The 18,092-nt window shown below is 39.6% G+C and overlaps 1 protein-coding gene across 3 annotated transcripts in view; it reads right to left on the reverse strand.

Annotated features, from left to right (window-relative positions):
- Window positions 1-351: 351 nt before the first annotated feature.
- Window positions 352-18,092, reverse strand: part of SUMF1 (sulfatase modifying factor 1) — a 98,700-nt gene continuing 80,959 nt past the window's right edge. For 2 of the 3 annotated variants that reach the window (XM_008060759.1, XM_008060745.1), the window contains 2 exons: window positions 10,867-10,926; window positions 352-1,434 (listed from right to left, as the gene is read on the reverse strand). In XM_008060759.1, coding sequence (XP_008058950.1) covers window positions 1,327-1,434; window positions 10,867-10,926 — 168 coding nt within the window. In that variant the 3' untranslated portion in view covers window positions 352-1,326. The remainder of the gene's footprint in view (window positions 1,435-10,866; window positions 10,927-18,092) is intronic. The other variant, XM_008060753.1, reaches the window with a different exon arrangement.

Raw genomic sequence — 18,092 nt, forward strand, 5'->3', positions numbered from 1 at the left:
CAAAAGGGTTCTAGGCACAACAGCCTTGCTTTTGGAATAAAAATTCCCACAAACTGCCCATGTATCAAAGTTATCCATTAGCTAAAAAACACAAAAGTTTTCTAACAAACAAAACATACAAATATCACAAAGTCATTTCTTTTCTTTTTTTTAGAGACAGGGTCTTACTATGTTGCCCAGGCTGGTCTTGAACTCTTGGGCTTGAGTAATTGCCCGTCCTAAGCCTCCCAAAGTACCAGGATGACAGGTGTGAGACACTGCAACCTGGCGCAAAGTGACCCGGTTGCAAAGTCAATTCTTCAAAAGAAAACACAAGGGAGAGAAAGAAAAAAGAAACCAATGAGAGTGAAGCCTGATTTACAGCAGGTACCAGTTTATTCAACATAGTGCATGATTCAAAGCATCTGATATCCCATAGCCAACGGGATTTCCTACTTCTCTATTAAAAAATACTGGATGCCCTGAATATAGCTCATTCAAGGTCCTCGTTCCTTTTCTTCTATATCGAGAATGAAACAGCTTTCCCCATTTAGCATATGTTTCACATTCACCAAAGGATTTGGGGAGGTGGAAAAAGGGCTTGTAACTGCCCCTCTGAACCAAAGGCACTTAAAGTTAAATGATAAAGCACAGTAGAGTCACCCACAGACATTCCTGTGTGTTCAGAATGCTGAACTTTAGCACACCTTCAGTAGCCCACGTGGGACTCATCGTAACAATGTAAAAGACACTGATTTCCTTGGAAAAACAAAGTGCAGTATGAATATAAAGGACTCAGTCCTACCCTTTTCTGAAAACAATACATAAGAGAACTCTTATTTTACATGATTAGTATCACCCAAGGTTTACACATGGAAAAAATAGCTAAAAAATAATCTGTCATAAATTCTCACTATGAAGTCACAATAAAATCTGATATCACTTTTAAAATTTCAGTTGGAGGGACCCTCAGAGGTCGTGTTGTCCATCCCCTCACTTGATAGATGAGGGCCCAAGGGCCCGGGAAGGGCAAGTGTTAGACCACAGAGTTTAACCCCTGTGGTAGAGCCTGGGTAGGACACAGGCCTTCCAAAGACTAGTTCAGTGTTCCCTCCACTCCCTTTCCTCTTTAAAAGTAAAACATGGCAATGATCTCCAAAGATGTACCACACAATAAAGCACATGCACTGACACAGGTCAGCGATTTGGTCTCGCAAGACGGTTCCTTTGGCCATTGGGCAGGTACGTAACCCACCTCGGGGTGGGAATTCTTTGTTCAAAGTTCTAAGAGAAGCCCAGTGCGGGTTAAATATGACTTCTTGGACTGGGGCAGGTTCTTCTTGGTTGTCAGACGGTGGGCAGGTGGTCGGCTGCACAGCGGAATCCCAGATTCGAGGCAGAGCTATCGGGTGTATTCTGGCTTCGGGCAGCACAGCGATACCTGTAACAGTAGGACTGAACAGAGAAAAATCAAGGTCAGGGCTACCTGCACTCAGGTGTGGGCTCTCAGGCACCAGATACAGTTTGTGCACAACAGCAACTGTACAAAAGTTGGGCCTGCCTGCAGACAGTGCTGCCCTACCACCCTCCCTCAGGGACACAGAGCATACATGCCTTGGAAATGGGAGCACATTCAAACGTTAACATAATATTATCCAATGTCCTTTACGTTGTAAACAAAACACAGAGTACAAAGAGACTGTTGTCAACATTACGTATTTATTCATTTTTAAGAAAGAAAAGTTTACTTAAAAGTAATTCAGAGAGAGAAAGAGAAGGGAGAGAGAAAATTTACCTCCCCAAGGTAGGGGAGGGGCCCAAAGCCAGGAAGCATGGTGACAACAGAGTCTAGCAAGGCAATGGACCAGTATTACTTATTTATAACAGAAAAAAATGTAATAGTCAATGGGTGAATAAATTTAGGCACATCCATGTGATAGAAAGGTATGCAGCCATTAAAAATCATGTTTTTAGATAGTATTTAATGACATAGGAAATTCTCATGATAAAATATTCAATGCAAAGATCAGACTATAAAGCTATGTATGTAGTATGACCTCAGTCTAGATAGCTACACATCCCAAGAAAAAAAGACTGGATGATTCAGAATGTACGATAATGTACACAGTAGCTATCCTCAAGCAACTGGGTTTCATATTTCCTACAATAAGTATATATTAACTTTTGGCATTAAACAATAAAGATAGGTGGCAATTAAGAAAATATTAAGAATAACAGCAAGCCTAGGAACATCAAATGTAGAAAACGCTGTGGGAAAACATTGCCTTTTTTTTTTGTTTTGGAGTTGGAGTCTCACTCCGTCACCCAGACTGGAGTGCAGTGGCATGCTCACGGCCACCCCAGTGTCAACCTACTGGGCTCAGGAGATCCTTCTGCCTCAGCCTTCCAAGTGGCCAGAATGACAGGCATGTGCTACCACACCTGGCCAATTTTCTTAAAAACTTATTGTAGAGATGAGGTCTCATCAAGTTGCCCGGGCTGTTCTCGAACCCATGGACTCTGGCAATCCCCTCACCTCGGCCTCCCAAAGTATTGAGATTAGACTTGAGCCACCGCGCCCAGCCAACATTGCTGTTTTAAAAAATACATTGCTTTGGAGTTTACATCATAGCAAGTCATAAAGCTATACATTTTTGTGTGTGGTTTGTTTTGTATCTGTGTTATTTTATAAGAACTTGGCACAAGTATACACATGCATACCAACACAGACCTTGTGCACCTAGTACATACCTGGCATCTTCATCTGTCATTCCACTAGATCGTAAATCCAGGGAAACTAAGCAAGGTACCCAAGATCGCACAGTTGTTAAGGGAAGCAGGATTCCAACCCAGACCTAGCTCAATGTGGTGTACTTGCTTCCTTAGAAGATTCTACACTCCCAGAGGGAAAGGTACCATATTCCTGTCATTTTTACCACCACCTAACACACAAGTCTTACATGTACACACATTCACATAGCATAAGAGCCCTAACACATATCCCAGGCCACCTAGTAGGAATGCAGTGAATAACCACAGATTATTTGCTACAAACACTTCAGAAGCTTCCAGACTCCAAAAATAACCATGCATGGATCTCTTGTGCCCTAGGATTGTTCTCTGATCCAAAATAATGAAGAATGAAAATAAACTACTCAGCCTGTGTGTACCATGAGCATAAACTCTGAGTTGGCCCAGTAAAACTCAAGTCCTTGCCAGCTGGTTAAAGAAACTGCACAAAGAATCATGTAGAATAACTTTGGAACCCATGCAGGAGAGACAATTTGGGAGGCGGAGACAGGTCAGCATGCAAGAGGTTTTTAATTATTATTCTTTTTCCTCTCATGAAAATAAAATGCTTCTAATCTTCATAAAAATTATCTCTAAAGTTGACACAAATTTTCTGGAGCACTTCCTCCATAAAAAGACACAGTGCTTTGTCTTCTATAGATAGTGAAATAATAGCAACCAATTCTCTCAATTTCCTTGTGGCCAGGGAAGAATAGACCCTTCAGGTGGGCAGGAGGAAATGCATTAAAAAGTGTGCTTGATGAATAAAAATCGATGGCATCTTTTATGACGTGTGATCCACATGCAATGAAGCTCTCAAAAGACTAGAAGTGACCATGTAGGAAGACACAGCAAAAGCCTCACTCCATGTAGGGCCTACTCACTGGGCCTACATGATGTCTCACTGTGAGACAATGGTGCTTTGGTATTTCTAGAATTGAGCTCCTGTGGATAACCCTGGGCCCCAGGCAACCAAGCACAAACAGTGAGTTCCAAACTGCAGCAGGGATCAAATTCAGGGGGAGGCAGATGGACAGATGACATTGACTTCCTTGCTCCGTAACTATACCACACATGACCAAAAACAGTGTCACCCACATCCTGGCTGCCCGCTGCCAGGGGGAAGATTCCACCCAGAGGGAAGATCCAAGACTAGGCATGGTCCTCCTGTCCTGGAAATCACAGGCTGGTTTAGGAAACAGATTACACATCAAACCGCTATGAAACATGCTAGGGTTGAAAAGTTGTTAGTAATTCAGGTGAAGGAATTGTCCCTTGTAGAATTCCAAAGTCTTTAGGAATGACATTTTTTAGAAGTCAAAAGTTGACCTGGGTGGGATTTCCACAATTACAGCAGGGGTTCTTGAATTTCAGCATACATAAGAATAGCCTGGAGAGTGTTTAAATCAATATTCCTAGGCCACACACCCTTTGATTTAGGAAGTCTATTGTAGGAATGTGCATTTCTTTTCTTATATTTTTCTTTCTCCTTTTCTTTCTTTCTTTCTTTTTTTTTTTGAGTCGGGGTTTAACTCTGTCACCCAGACTGGCGTGCCATGGCATGATCATGGCTCAGTGTAATCTCAATTTCCTGGGCTCAGGCAATCCTTCTGCCTCAGTCTCCCAAGTAGCTGGGACTACAGGTGTGTTGCCACCACACCCACCTCGTTTTTTTATCTTTTGGTAGAAATGAGGTCTCATTATGTTACCCAGGCTGGTCTTGAACTCCCGAACTCAAGTAATCCTCCCACCTCAGCTTCCCAAAGTGCTGGGACTACAGGCATGAGCCACCATGACTGACCAAGAATGTGCCTTTCTAACAAGCATCAAGGTGCAGGTGATGCTACAGGCCTAGGGCCACGCTGTAGGTAGCACTGACTTAATGCTTTAAGAAGGAGAAAAAAAGCCATCCTAGTGGAGAAAATAATGGCATCAGAGGCATGAAAATGGACAAATTCTGGCAAGTTAAGAGGATAGGAAGACCACAGACTGATCATGTCAGAGCACAGTTTATTTATTGATTAAACATGAGAGTTTCTAATATGCTAGATGCTATTTTAGGCACAACAAACGCCATCAAAACAAGACAAAAAAAGGTACCTGCTTTCAGGGAGCTGACACTCAACAGGTAGTAGTCAGACAATAAGTAACCCAATAAATTCAAGATTGTTTCCAGTAGTAGTCATCTCTGAAGAAAGTAAAACAGGGAAAGAGGACTTACAGTGACTAGGTGGCCAGTTTAGATAGGGTGACCTGGGGAGGCCTCTCTGAGGTGACATGTGGGCTGAGTTGCCCAAAGATCTGGAAAATCAGAATTCCAGGCAAAAGCAATGACTGGTACCAGGAAAGTTAATGATAAACACAAAACGTGGTACATAAAGGGGACAGAGTCACATAACAGGCTTCTCAACAGACAGGAAGTTTGGACTTGGTACAAGTGAAAATTGTAACAATCAAACATTTTGCTAATTTACTCACCAGAAAGGGCAAAACCCAAAACTCATTTGCTATTTAACCTTAGGGCAAAGCCTTTCTGAATTTGTTCCCTCATTGATAAAATAGAGCTATTAATGGAATAATGTTAAAACACTTCATCTTTGTCTTTACATGAAAAAGTAAAGCACTAAAATACTGGAAGGCATTATAACTTACCTTCTAATAAACAGAATGCTCTTAATCACAGAAGCTAACCTTGCTGATCCTATGTGACCTCTTTGGGCTAACCTGCTTCTTTACTAAAACAATAAAAGTTCTAGCCAGTTTCTAAGCAGGTCTTAGGAATCTTCTGTTTGACTGCAGGAAGATGATAACACCCCTACAGACATCTGAATGTGGATATACATTTGCTACACAAATGGGAAGGTTGAATATTTCTCAGGTGACAGGGTATAGGACAGAGGTTTTTGTTGAATGGCACATTTCTATCTGCTACTCACCTCCTAAAATATGTAACAAACTACTTTAAAGTAAGATGATGTTCATATGTCACAAGACCCAGAATATAACATCTCAAACTGTTAGGACCTGCCTAGAGCACTGTGGTTAAAAGGATTCTGTGGCTGTGAGACAGGACAGTAGAAAAGAGATCCATGATACATAAAAGATGTTTACCATGGCCATATTTGGAGATGCTCATATATAGGGAATAATTCCATTCTTGAAGAAAAAATATAAAGTGCACAAAAATGTGTGGTAGACTACTATCAATAATTTTCCTTAGTAAGCAGGATAATTATTTTTATTTTCATTATTTAATTTTTATGCAATGGAAGTATTTTGTTTGTATAATAAAAAGTTTAAAAATCAGCAACAACAACAAAAAGAGTTACTTCTTAGATCACAGCAATCCCTGAGATCTTCCATTAATCAAAATGACTATGAAGAACTAAACCCGAAAAAGCAAGCCTCACGACAAAAGTTAGAGTTGAGAGGTCAGGGCCATCACTTGAGAAGACAGTCAATTCACACCATCATTCCATTTCAAATGCACTCATTCACTTAGCAAACATTTATTAATAAGTCGTTCATTTTAAATTCCAACTAATGAAGCACATAATTAAAGAGGTAAATGGCCTGATTATGAATGCCCTCATTGCTCTTTCTTTTTTTCTAACTTTATTTTTAGCACCAAAAATGGTTCTTAAGGATGTGAGGTCTTTGGGTGGCTGAAAAATGGGTCATTCTATTAATTAAGAACAGGGAAAGTGGGAAGGACCTGTTTTAGTTGTATTTCATCAAGATGGCTAATTACTGTTTGAAATTGATCTCCATGTCTGTGCTAAGAATGTGATCCTAGACTTGGGAACAATTCATTTAAGATAATGACTTGCCAGCTTTGGGGCTCTGAAGTTGAGTGGACCAGCAATATGGTTTTTATGAAAAGAAGACTTTTAGGGATAAAGGACATTTTAAAGGTAATTGTAGCTCATGTTGAACAAAACCATTACAGAAAGCCACTAACCATATCTTGGTTTCCCATCCACTGCCACTGTCACTAGACCAACTCCTGTCGCTCTTTGTCTTGGCAAGAGGGTGAAGATCTTCTCAATGCCGTGAGCTGGGCTAAAGATCCACAGGGATTCAACTAACAACATCAACTAATATTTCTTGAGTACTTACTGTGTGAACTGCTCTAAGAACTTCACATATATTAACACATTTAATCCTCCCAGTTATCCTATGGGGTATGCATTATTAGTAGTATCTGCTCTGTATATATGAGGAAAAATTGAGGTACAGAGATGTTAACAGTGTGCTTAAGGTCATGTGGTTTATAAGTGGTAGATACAGCTGGGCTCGGTGGCTCAGCCTGTAATCCCATCCACTTGGGAGGCTGAGGTGAATGGATTGCCTGAGAACATGGGTTCGAGACCCGCCTGGGCAGCGAGACCTCATCTCTACAATAAATCAAAAAATCAGCCGGGCGTGGTAGCACATGCCTGTAGTTCCGGCTATTTGGAAGGCTGAGGCGGAAGGATCGCTGGAGCCCAGCAGGTCGAGGCTGCGGTGGCCAGGAGCGGCCACTGCACTCCAATCTGGGCAAAAGAGTGACTCCAACTCAAAAAAAAAAAAAGACAGGTTAAATAATTTGTCCAAGATCACACACAGAGCAAGTCACTGTTACAGGACTCCAATTCAGATGTAATTCCAGAATCCACATCTTGATAATTTAGAAAAAGCTGCCACTCTTAATCTAGTGGAAAGGCTAAGCACTCTGAAAATAATTTACAACCAACAATGTGCTGTTTTTCTGACATTATAGAAATAATCAGACTGATGTTAAAGACCTATATGATGTACAATTCACTTGACCAAGATCCTGTAACTGACATTCTTCTCTGGAAAATCCTGTAGATCCCACTCAGTTTTGTTACTGTGCTATTTTCCTCTTCTGGAATGTCTTTATCACAGTGAGCCTGATTAAATTAAAACTTAAACATCAAGTAAACCAGGCAAAGTTAAAGATGCATAATGTACATTCTAAATCAACTACTAAAATGATAAAACAGTTACAACTAATAAGCTAAGAGAGAAAATGGAGTGATAAAAAAATATAATCCAAAAGAAGACAGAGAACAAAGGGAACAAACAAGAAAAAAAAAACCACCCAAGATGGCACATTTCAACCCAACCACATCAATAATCACGTTAAATATAAATGGTCTAAATACCCAATGAAGAGGTAAAAATTATGCCAAGAAATTCAGTAACTCAGATGAAATGGACAAATTCCTTGAAAGATACAAACTACCAGAACTTAATCAAGAAGAAGCAGACAAACTAACTGTATAGGTCTATGTCTATTAAATAAATTAAATTTTAGTTACAACTCTAGGCCCAAAGGCTCCGCTGGGGAATTCTTCCAAACATTTCAGGAACAATACTAATTCTACATGAACTCTTCCAAAAAGTGAAACATAAGGTAATATTTCTCAACTCAATCTATGAAGACCGAAATACCCTGAAACCAAAACCAGACAAAGAAATGACAAGAAAACAACAAAATAATACCCCTCATGAACTAGATGTAAAAATGCTCGCTCATCATTTTAGCAAATCAAATCTTATAAAATATATAAAAAAGATAATACCTCATGACTAAGTGGAATATATCCCAGGGATGCAAGGACAACTTAACATTTGAAAATCAATGTGGCCGGGCTCGGTGGCTCAGTCTGTAATCCCAGCACTTTGGGAGGCCGAGGTGAGTGGATTGCCTGAGCCCGCGGGTTCAAGAACCACCTGGGCAACTTGACGAGACCTTGTCTCTACAATAAATCAAAAATTAGCCGGGCATGGTAGCATGCGCCTGTAGGTCTGGTTGCTTGGAAGGCTGAGGCGGAAGGATTGCTGGAGCCCAGCAAGTCGAGGCTAAGGTAGCCAGGAGCGTGCCACTGCACTCCAGGCTGGGCAACAGAGTGAGACTCCAACTCAAAAAAAAAGAAAAAGAAAAAGAAAAAGAAAATCAATGTAATTAACTATATTAACAAATTTTTTAAAAGTATGTAATCATTTCAATAGAAGTAGAAAAAGCATCTGGCAAAATCCACATCCATTGCTGATAAAAACATAAAAAATAACAGAAAAAATCCTCAAGTTGGTTAAAAAGACTTCCATGAAAAAACTACAGCTAATATCACACATAAATTTGCAAAACTGAATGTTTATTCCCTAAGATCAAGTATAAGGTATGAATGTCTACTCTTATCACTCCTATTCAACACTATAGTGAAGGTTCTAGCCAATGCCATACAGTAAGAAAAGTTATAAAAAGGCATCCAGATAAAAAGAAAAAAGTAAGCTTCTATATTCATAGATCATATGATTACCTGTGCAGAAAGTCTACTAGAATTTACAAAAATACTAAAACTCGGAGATAAGTTTTGCAAGGCTGCAAAATACAAGATGAACATATGAAGATCAATTGTGCCATGTAAGTATATTTAATAAAAGCATATATTAGGTAAAATATATTTTAAAAGAATCAAATGGGAAGCTTATAAAACGCAGACTAAAAAACTAAAAATTATAAAATGTTAAAGTAGACACATTCATATACATGAAATTAGGAAAGTTTAGTGTTATTTGCTTAAAATGTTTTTTATAAGCTTTATTTTCTCCACTTATTCTTGATAAAAAATCTTCTGTTTCCTAATTATTTAGAGAGTAAATGGATTCTCCATTTAGAAAAGTGCTACATGTCACAGACATAACTGGCAGCAATTAGGATTTTGAGATTCTATCATACTCAGAGAGATTCACCTGTTTTTCATGGAAGTCTGGTTCCCTGGCAAGAAGATCTAGGTCCACTCTTAGCAACAACCTCAACCAGAGAAACCATCTGAGACTAAAAACTCTAAAGTATATATGTAAACATGTGAATATATTGGGGGGATCTGGGACAATGCTTTCAATTTAACATCAAAAATATGATTTTATAAAGATAAATTTGTCTACATCTTGTTATAAATGTAGATATAAAGCAGAAATTGAACTCAACTCTATGAACTTCCACCTGAATCACTGGATTAAAAATTTTAAATTAAGAAATGCAGTACACCCACATGCTTAACAAACTCACACATATATATAATTCTAGAGAGATTCTCTTTAGGCTAGTGGTTCCCAAACTTTGCTGTATGTTTTCATCACACTGAGAACTTCCCAGGTCACACTCCAGAAAAATCAAATCAGAATGGAGGTGAGTGGGAAGTCAAGCATCAGTATATTTTTAATAGATCCTGGATGATTCCATGTGCAATAAAGTTTGAGAACCACTGTTTTAGGGCAAAATTTGACAATGCCACTATTATTAAATTAGTAACTTAATTTGGAGCTATTATAGGTGGTTGTAAGTCTCTAACCACCTCGACTGAGTGAATTACCATGGGAAGCTTCTTGGCAATAATATTCTGCAAAATGCCATCTTTGCATAGGAATAGAAAGAAACTGAAATTCTAGAAACACTAAAAATATATGACTCAAAAAAGGGAGGGGATTATATATGATTTCCAAATTCCTTACAAAGGCTACTGATGAAACATCGAGTCACTCTGACTAACCAAGCCAGCTCAGACACTAAAATCACAGCACAAAGAGCAGAAGCCCTCTCTGAGAATGATGCTTATTTTACAAGACACATACTTTATAACTAGAACCCTTGGGATGCTTCCATTCCACAAACCACCCTCCATTTTTAACTCTCACTTAATCTCAGCAGAAAACCCCGGAAGTTACAGGAGTCTCAAATAAATTAAGGGTGTGCTTCCAGATTACATGCTGGAACTGGTGGCAGCAGGGTGGGGGAGTACAAGTTATGGAACAGTTCACAGGACAACAAAGGTCTTGCAAAGGGGCAAGACTCAACTGATGGAATCTGGTTGGCAACAGGTCATTCACAGCCTCTGCTTCTTGTGCCACTTTTCCCTTTCCCTATGCCTATAACCAATCTTGAGATGACTGTCCTACCTTCTTCTGGTTTCGATGGGGATAGGTAGGTATTAGCAGAAATGAACAGGGCACTTGGGGGCTATTGTTTACAATGGATCCATAACCTGCTATTAGAACACCAAAGCAGAATTTAGTAACATGACTTACCCTATGGCACATGTAGGATCCACCTTTCTTCACCCGGTCTTTTCCAGAAGGGGGGCCTTTCTGTGGATGAAAAGAATTGGGTAGTCCAGAGAACACAGCTGCTCCTCACACAGTGGGAGAGAATCCATTTTGATCCAACCAGCTCTCTCATGGCTGCCTAAACTCTCCACATATATTTCTACTCCTGGGCTTTGTACCTATAACCATGTGCCCTCACAAGTGCCCACCTCCTACCCATCCTCTAAGGCCCACCTCAAGTTCCCACTCTTTGGTGACACCTTTGTGACTACAGGGAGCAATCCTGCCTCAGAGCCCCTACAGCATTTCTTGCCTATGACTAATAAGCCGCTTGGAAGCATCTCTTTTCTTGTTATGCTGATATGCAAATTCATCCTGCATTATAGCTGATTTGCTTGTCTACACTGGCAAGCTTCTTTGAATTATATGTTTTTATAATCCCACTGTGCAGCACCTGCTAAACCTTTTGCTGATTAAATACAATAATCTGCTTTTCTTCTTTTTAAAAAATTTTAGGTCTGTTTTATTGAGGTATAACTTATATACAGTGATACAGTGAAAATTACCCTTTTTTTTTAAAAAGCCGGGGTCTCACTCTGTCACCCAAGCTGAAGTACAGTGGCATGATCACAACAAACATGGCTCACAGCAGCCGTGACCTCCTAGGCTAAGGCGATTCTTCCATCTTAGCATCCCGAGTACCAATGCATGCCACCACGCCCAGCTACTTTTTTTCTTTTCTTTTTTTTTGTAGAGACAAGGTTTCACTATGTTGTCCAGGCTGGTCTTGAACTCCTGGACTCAAGCTACCTGCCCGCCTTGGCCTCTCAAAATGCTAGGATTACATGTGTGAGCCACCATGCCTGACCCACCCTTTTTAAATGCACAGTTCTGACAAGTTTTGAATAATGTATAGAGCTATGTAACTACCACCACATTCAAGACACAGAACATGGTTTATCCTTTTTTTTTTTTTTTTTTTAGAAAAAGGCTTCTATAATGCTTACTATTAACCAGGCACTTTGTGAACATTAACCCAGGTATTCTCCATATGACTTCAGAGGCAGGTTAAGTAAGTGGCAGAGCCAGGCGGCCTTGCTCTGAGTCCATGCTGAAAGCCTTCCACTGTTCTCCCACTTAGAGACCAGAAGTGCAGAAAACTGGGTAGAAAAGGAGGCAAGAAGGAACAGTGACTGTCACTGTAATGAGAATTAAGATCCTCACAGAGCCAGCCAAAAGGCAAGACTGCTTTCTCTGTTTTGTTTTCTAGGGAGGGCTTTGGATAAAAGTGCAATGGAAATGAAAATCCTAAAGCTTAAGGTGCCACAAAGGATGAAAGCCTCAACATCAGGTAAGCCATGCAAAGAGCATCTGAGAGGTACCAACCCTGTCAGAACTCTATCAGGGAATCTAGGAAGAGGGTGAGGATTTCTTTATTTTCCTTTGTTATTCAAAAAGACAACTAATCACACAGCTGTCTATTCTTTGCTTACTGAAAACAAGAGAAGCCTGAACAATGGCTCTCATATCTTAGTGTTCCTTTTTCCTGTCAACCACCTATTGTCAACAGCTCTTATATACATGGCAGAAATTAAAAGAGCCATGTTTATATAGAAACTTTAATTGTAGACACCTTTTTTCTGTATAAACAAAAACAAAAAAGTCATGTTTTCTCTAAGCATGGCTAACATACTATCTTGCAAATGTTAATTATATGAGCAGAAATGCATGTTACCTCCTAAGTATTTACAGGTACAGATGCTTCCTGACTCAAGACAGGACTAGGTCTTTTCCTGATAAATCCACCCTAAGTCAAAAATTTCATAAATAAAAAATGCATTTGATACACTAACCTACCAAACATCATAACTCAGTCTAATCTACCTTAAATGTGCTCAGAACACTCACATTAGCCTATAGCTGGGCAAGATCATCTAACACAAAACCTATTTTATAATAAAGTATTGAGTATGTCACGTAACTTACCAGATATTAAACTGAAGGTAGAAAACAGAATGGTTGTAAGGGTACTCCATAGTAAGTTGTAAGAGTACTCATTCATTTCTACTGAATGAGCATCACTTTTGCATCATTGTAAAGTCAAAAAATCTTAAGTCAAACCACTGTAAGTTGGGGACTATATGTACTTTTAGAAACTGTCATAAAGCGATTGGCTATTATTCTGCCAGGCCACAGAATTTCCAAGACCTTAGATGCTTAATGTTACATTAATAAATTTTTACTGATCATCAACAGGCAACCTGCAAGTGTGAAAAGCTACATGTGAAAATAAAGGCTAGCAGCACAACTTTCTTCCCAGGTATAGCTAGAAAAATCTGACAAATGCTGCATCAGAATCCGCTTAGTGGGCTTATTATTCTATAAAAGTAAGATAATCATGAAGAGTTCACCATAGCATAAATGAGTTATAGTAATAATAGTGTAACTGTTCCATATAATGACCACACTCTTATACACTAAGTGATATAGTTTGGGTTATTGTTCCTTCCAAACCTCATGTTGAAATGTGATCACCTCTAGTAGCAAGTGTTTGGATCATGAGAGTGGAGCCCTCATCAATGGCTTGGTGGAGTTCTCATGGTAATGCATGAGTTCTCCCTCAGTTAGTTCACGTGAGAGCTGGTTGTTTAAAAAAGCCTGGTACTTGTCTCTCTTGCTTCCACTATGTGACGCGCCTGCTCCCTCTTCAACTTCCATTATGATTGTAATTTTCCTAGAGTCCGCATTAGAAGCAGATGTGGCTCTGTACTTCCTGTGCAGGCTACAGAATCATGAGCCAAATTAAACTCTTTATAAACTACTCAGCCTCAGTTATTCCTTTATAGGAATATAAAATAGACTAACACATTAAGTTTCTTGAGAATTCATGCATTACACTGCTTCAGGTGGCTCTCTGCTGTATTACAACATATCAAATGACAGTTTAAATTCTGATTAAAGTCTTTCACAGTATCTGTTGGCATGCAAGATTAAAGTCTTTTGTCAAGTTAGATCTAGGCAAAAGAAGGAGCTGACCTGCCAAGGGGAAGGCATGAAAACAAAATCGTTTCCTTTCATCACTAACTCCAATGAACTAAGTCTTCAATCAATAAACATGACACTTATCATGGTGACACAAGCATTAACAAAAGTCATTCCATGCTAATACAAATGTAGCAGTTAATATATTCCTCAATTTAGGTGACTATTCAGCTGGTTCCTATAAATGAAACTACCTTTGCCGGAAAACAACATGACATAGGATTAGCTACACTGTTTGAAGTGCTTGCCACTTTGCCAAGAAACAGAAAAATTACTAGGAGGGTGGAGTGGGTTGAATAGTGTCCCCAGTATTCATGTTCACTCAGAGCCTCAGTATGTGACCATATTTGGGAATGGGTCACATACTGAGCAAACATACTTTGCAAACCTGTAATTTTTGTAATTAACATAAGGTCATACTTGATTAGGGTGAGCCCCAAATCCAATGACTGGTATCCTTATAAGAGGAGGAGAGGACACAGAGAAGGCTATGTGAGGATGGAGACAGAGGCTGAAGTGCGGCAGCTACAAGCCAAGGAATGCCAAGGAGTCCTGGGAGCCAGCAGAAGCTAGAAGACAAGAAAGGAATCCTTTCTTAGAGACTCCATAGGGATTGTGGCCCTGCCAGCACCCTGATGTCAGGCTGCTAGCTTCCAGAACTAAGAGGGAATACATTTCTGTTGTTGGTAGTATTAAACACTTCATCTGTGTTCCTATATACCTCAGCAAGAAGAGAGGCTGCACAGCCCGACTACCTCTACCACCAGTACTCAAGGGTCTCTGGAAAAACACACAGAACAAGGACTCCACCCATTACCAGGCAGGAACCAATGTGATGCTGTCTCCAAAGGTACTGTTGCCCATAACTGCTCTAGTCCCACAGACACTAAAATACTAACAGGCCTCCACTTCTTGGTTGATTGCAAGGAACAGCAAAAAGCATGAGTTCCTACATGTCAGTCCCAATAATCTCAAAGGCCAAAGTATAGCTACAGTTCTCAGGAAAAGAGATGAAGCAGCAATGCTCTGAGTGGTAGTGCAAAGAATTCTATACCTGTTTAAAGCACCGGGGAAGGCATAAAAGCATTCAGTTGTGAAGCAGAACCACAGATGTCATAGACCCACGCACCAGTAAGATTGGTATGTTGAATGAGGAATGAGCCTGCAGAAAGAGGGGTGACCAACCTGCTCAGGGCTACCAAGCCTGCTCAGGAAACATTTCACAGGTGCATCTATGATGACATTCTATGTAGTCAAGAGAGATACTTCCTTTTCCTTTGTCATACCCAACACACTGACAAGGAAAGCAACAGAAGGGACAGAGAATTTGACAAACTCTCCATCAATCAGCAGTCAAAAAGCATTACTCTTAAACACATTATTTAACACAATCTATAGTGTGAATTATTAAGCACCCAGTAAAAGAATAAGGCACTTCTGTATGTGTATACTGTACTATCATTTTTACTAAGAAAATAACATCAAGCATTGATTCTCACTTCCTTATACAAACTATCCTTTGGGAAATAGAAGTTACAAGGGAATGGTCTTTATAGAGGAATTCCAGATAATGAATGCAGAAAGAATATCAGAATATCACTTACATTATCACTTAAAAAAAACTTCCTAGAGAACTGAATCTAGATAATGAGTAATCAATAGCTGCAAGAACCTTTAAATGGATGGATCAGACTGACAATGCCTACCTAAGTACTGATCAATCTTATCAATAATAATCATTATTAACAATCAAATCATACTAAGATTCATGCATAACATGCCTCCTGGTATGCTTATAGCATAGGATATATGAAGCACTATAAAGTATTTATATGTACCCTTCCACACATATACTCGCATATACACATAACCTACTAAAACCTAAACACAATTGAGACTCTACATCTAAATAAAAGATTGTAGGACATACTGGGGATAGAAGAATATGCTAAGATGTCACCATGAAGATGCAATGAGTATAACCCAGAATGTGGTAAATTCTTTTAATAAGAAAGGGAGAGGACCTGTTTTCAACAAATGAGTAGAATGGGGGAAAAAAGAGAGGAGAACCCATAAATTGAGAGACTTAAAATACTCCTGGGGGGGGCACATCTATATACTTTGTGACAGTTATTGTCCTGTACTATCTTTATAAGGATGTGTGTATAACAAAGTCTTGGAAGATGATGGAGGGCAGATTTGTTACCTAGTCAGAATAATATTGCCAAAGATTAAGTGTGTGTGTTAGAAACCTCTTTATAAGACTGGGGGTTTCCTAAGAACTCCTTTTTCTCTTAAGATGGGGTCTTGTTATATTGCCCAGGCTGGTCTCAAATCCCTAGGCTCAAGCGATCTTCCTCCCTCAGTCTCCTGAGGTACATGCTACCACGTCCCACTGAATACTAGGGGTTTCCTTAGAGGAATTCACAAACTCTCAGCTGTGACAGAGATGTCCCTATGGGACTTGGGGGACAAGGGGAAGCAATGTGAAAATGAAGCGCATGTTGCCTACTATGCTGTGACTAGTAAATTCCTTTGAATATGACAGAAATTTTGTATCTTCTGCCAGCATCCATAAACTGTAGCAGCCTCACTCATGAACTTGCAAGGAGCATAAAATTTCAGACCCTTCATAATCTTGACAAAGCCATACTAACAAACAGAATGCAGAGTATTACTGTCATATATATTACCGTTATATATGTGAAAAATTTAACAACACAGTGTGACCCTTATTGCTTTAAACAATTTTGTTTTCAAAAGGAATTAAGAGAAACAAAGTGAAAAAAGTAAGTGCAGTCTTTTTTATTATCTACAGTAAGTGCCCTATATATGAATGAGTTCCGTTCTGAGAGCACATTTGTGAGTCCAATTTGTTTGTAAGTCCAACAAAGTTAGCCTAGGTGCCCAACTAACACAATCACTATACAGTACTATACTGTAATAGGTTTACAATACTTTTCACACAAATAACACATAAAAAACAAAGAAAACATTTTTAATCTTGTACTATAGTACTTGAAAAGTACAGTAATAGTACAGTACAGTACAATAGTTAGCATACAGGGGCTGGCACTGAGCCAATAGGCAAGAAGAGTTACTGAGTGGAGGAGGGAGAGGAGGTGGGAGATGGTAGACCTGAGGGACCGTCAGCAATAGGAGACGGAGAGCAAGCTACAATTTCACTTACTCCTCATGTTGATGGAACAGGTTCTGGTTTCTTGCTGGATTCAGTTCTATCTACCCTCTTGAAAAAGACGATTCAGTGATGCCTGGGTAGTAGTTCTTTTTAACTTATCATAGATGACATGATAGCACTGGATTACATGTTGAACAGCTGCTGTAACCTTCTACGTTCTGGTCCTGTGCCTCAAAAACTAAAAATGCCTCCTCCACTAAAGAAAATCCCCTTGCCATTTCCTGTGTCATGAATTTGTGAATCTCTTCAGTTCTTCAGTTACTTCTTCCTATTGTCTCTCTTCGTCCTTCTTCTGGGTCTCCAGTTCCATCAGGTCTTCATTAGTGAGCGCCGCATATTGCACAGCGAGCAGTTCAGTGAAGTCGTCCTCTTGCAGATCTAGCTCCAGTTATCACTGATGGTCACTAAGTTGCTGAAGACCTCTTTGGACTCTTCACTTACCTTCTTGAATCCACAAAAATCATGAACAAACAGAGGGCAAAAATTATTCTACGTGACAATGTATGTCAGACATGTGAGCTAACATACATGACTGAACATGTGAACACATGTTCCCATCTGAAAATTTGCAGCTTGAGGCTTGTATGTAGGGGACTTACTGTATTTACCATACCTAGCACTTGTTGGTTCTACTTGTGTAACTGAATTATTACCTGGTGTCATTCCCTCTCAGTCTAGAAAAACCTCTTAGTATTATAGTAAATCTGCTGGCAGATTTGCTGTCTTTGTTAATCTGGGAGGACTGTTTTTAAAAATTAGACCTTTATTTTGAGATCATTGTAAATTCACATGAAATTGTAAGAAATAAAAGAGAGATCAGACCGGGCACAGTGGCTCATGTCTGTAATCCCAAACACTTTGGGAGGCTGAGGCAGGAGGATTGCCTGAGCCCAGGAGTCCGAGACGAGCCTAGGCAACATAGTGAGACTTCATCTCTACAAAAAAATTTTTTAAAAAGTAGCTGGGC

Source organism: Carlito syrichta, unplaced genomic scaffold (assembly GCF_000164805.1).
Source record: "Carlito syrichta isolate Samal-C Ts95f unplaced genomic scaffold, Tarsius_syrichta-2.0.1 Scaffold92673, whole genome shotgun sequence".
Classification (NCBI taxonomy): Eukaryota; Metazoa; Chordata; class Mammalia; order Primates; family Tarsiidae; genus Carlito; species Carlito syrichta.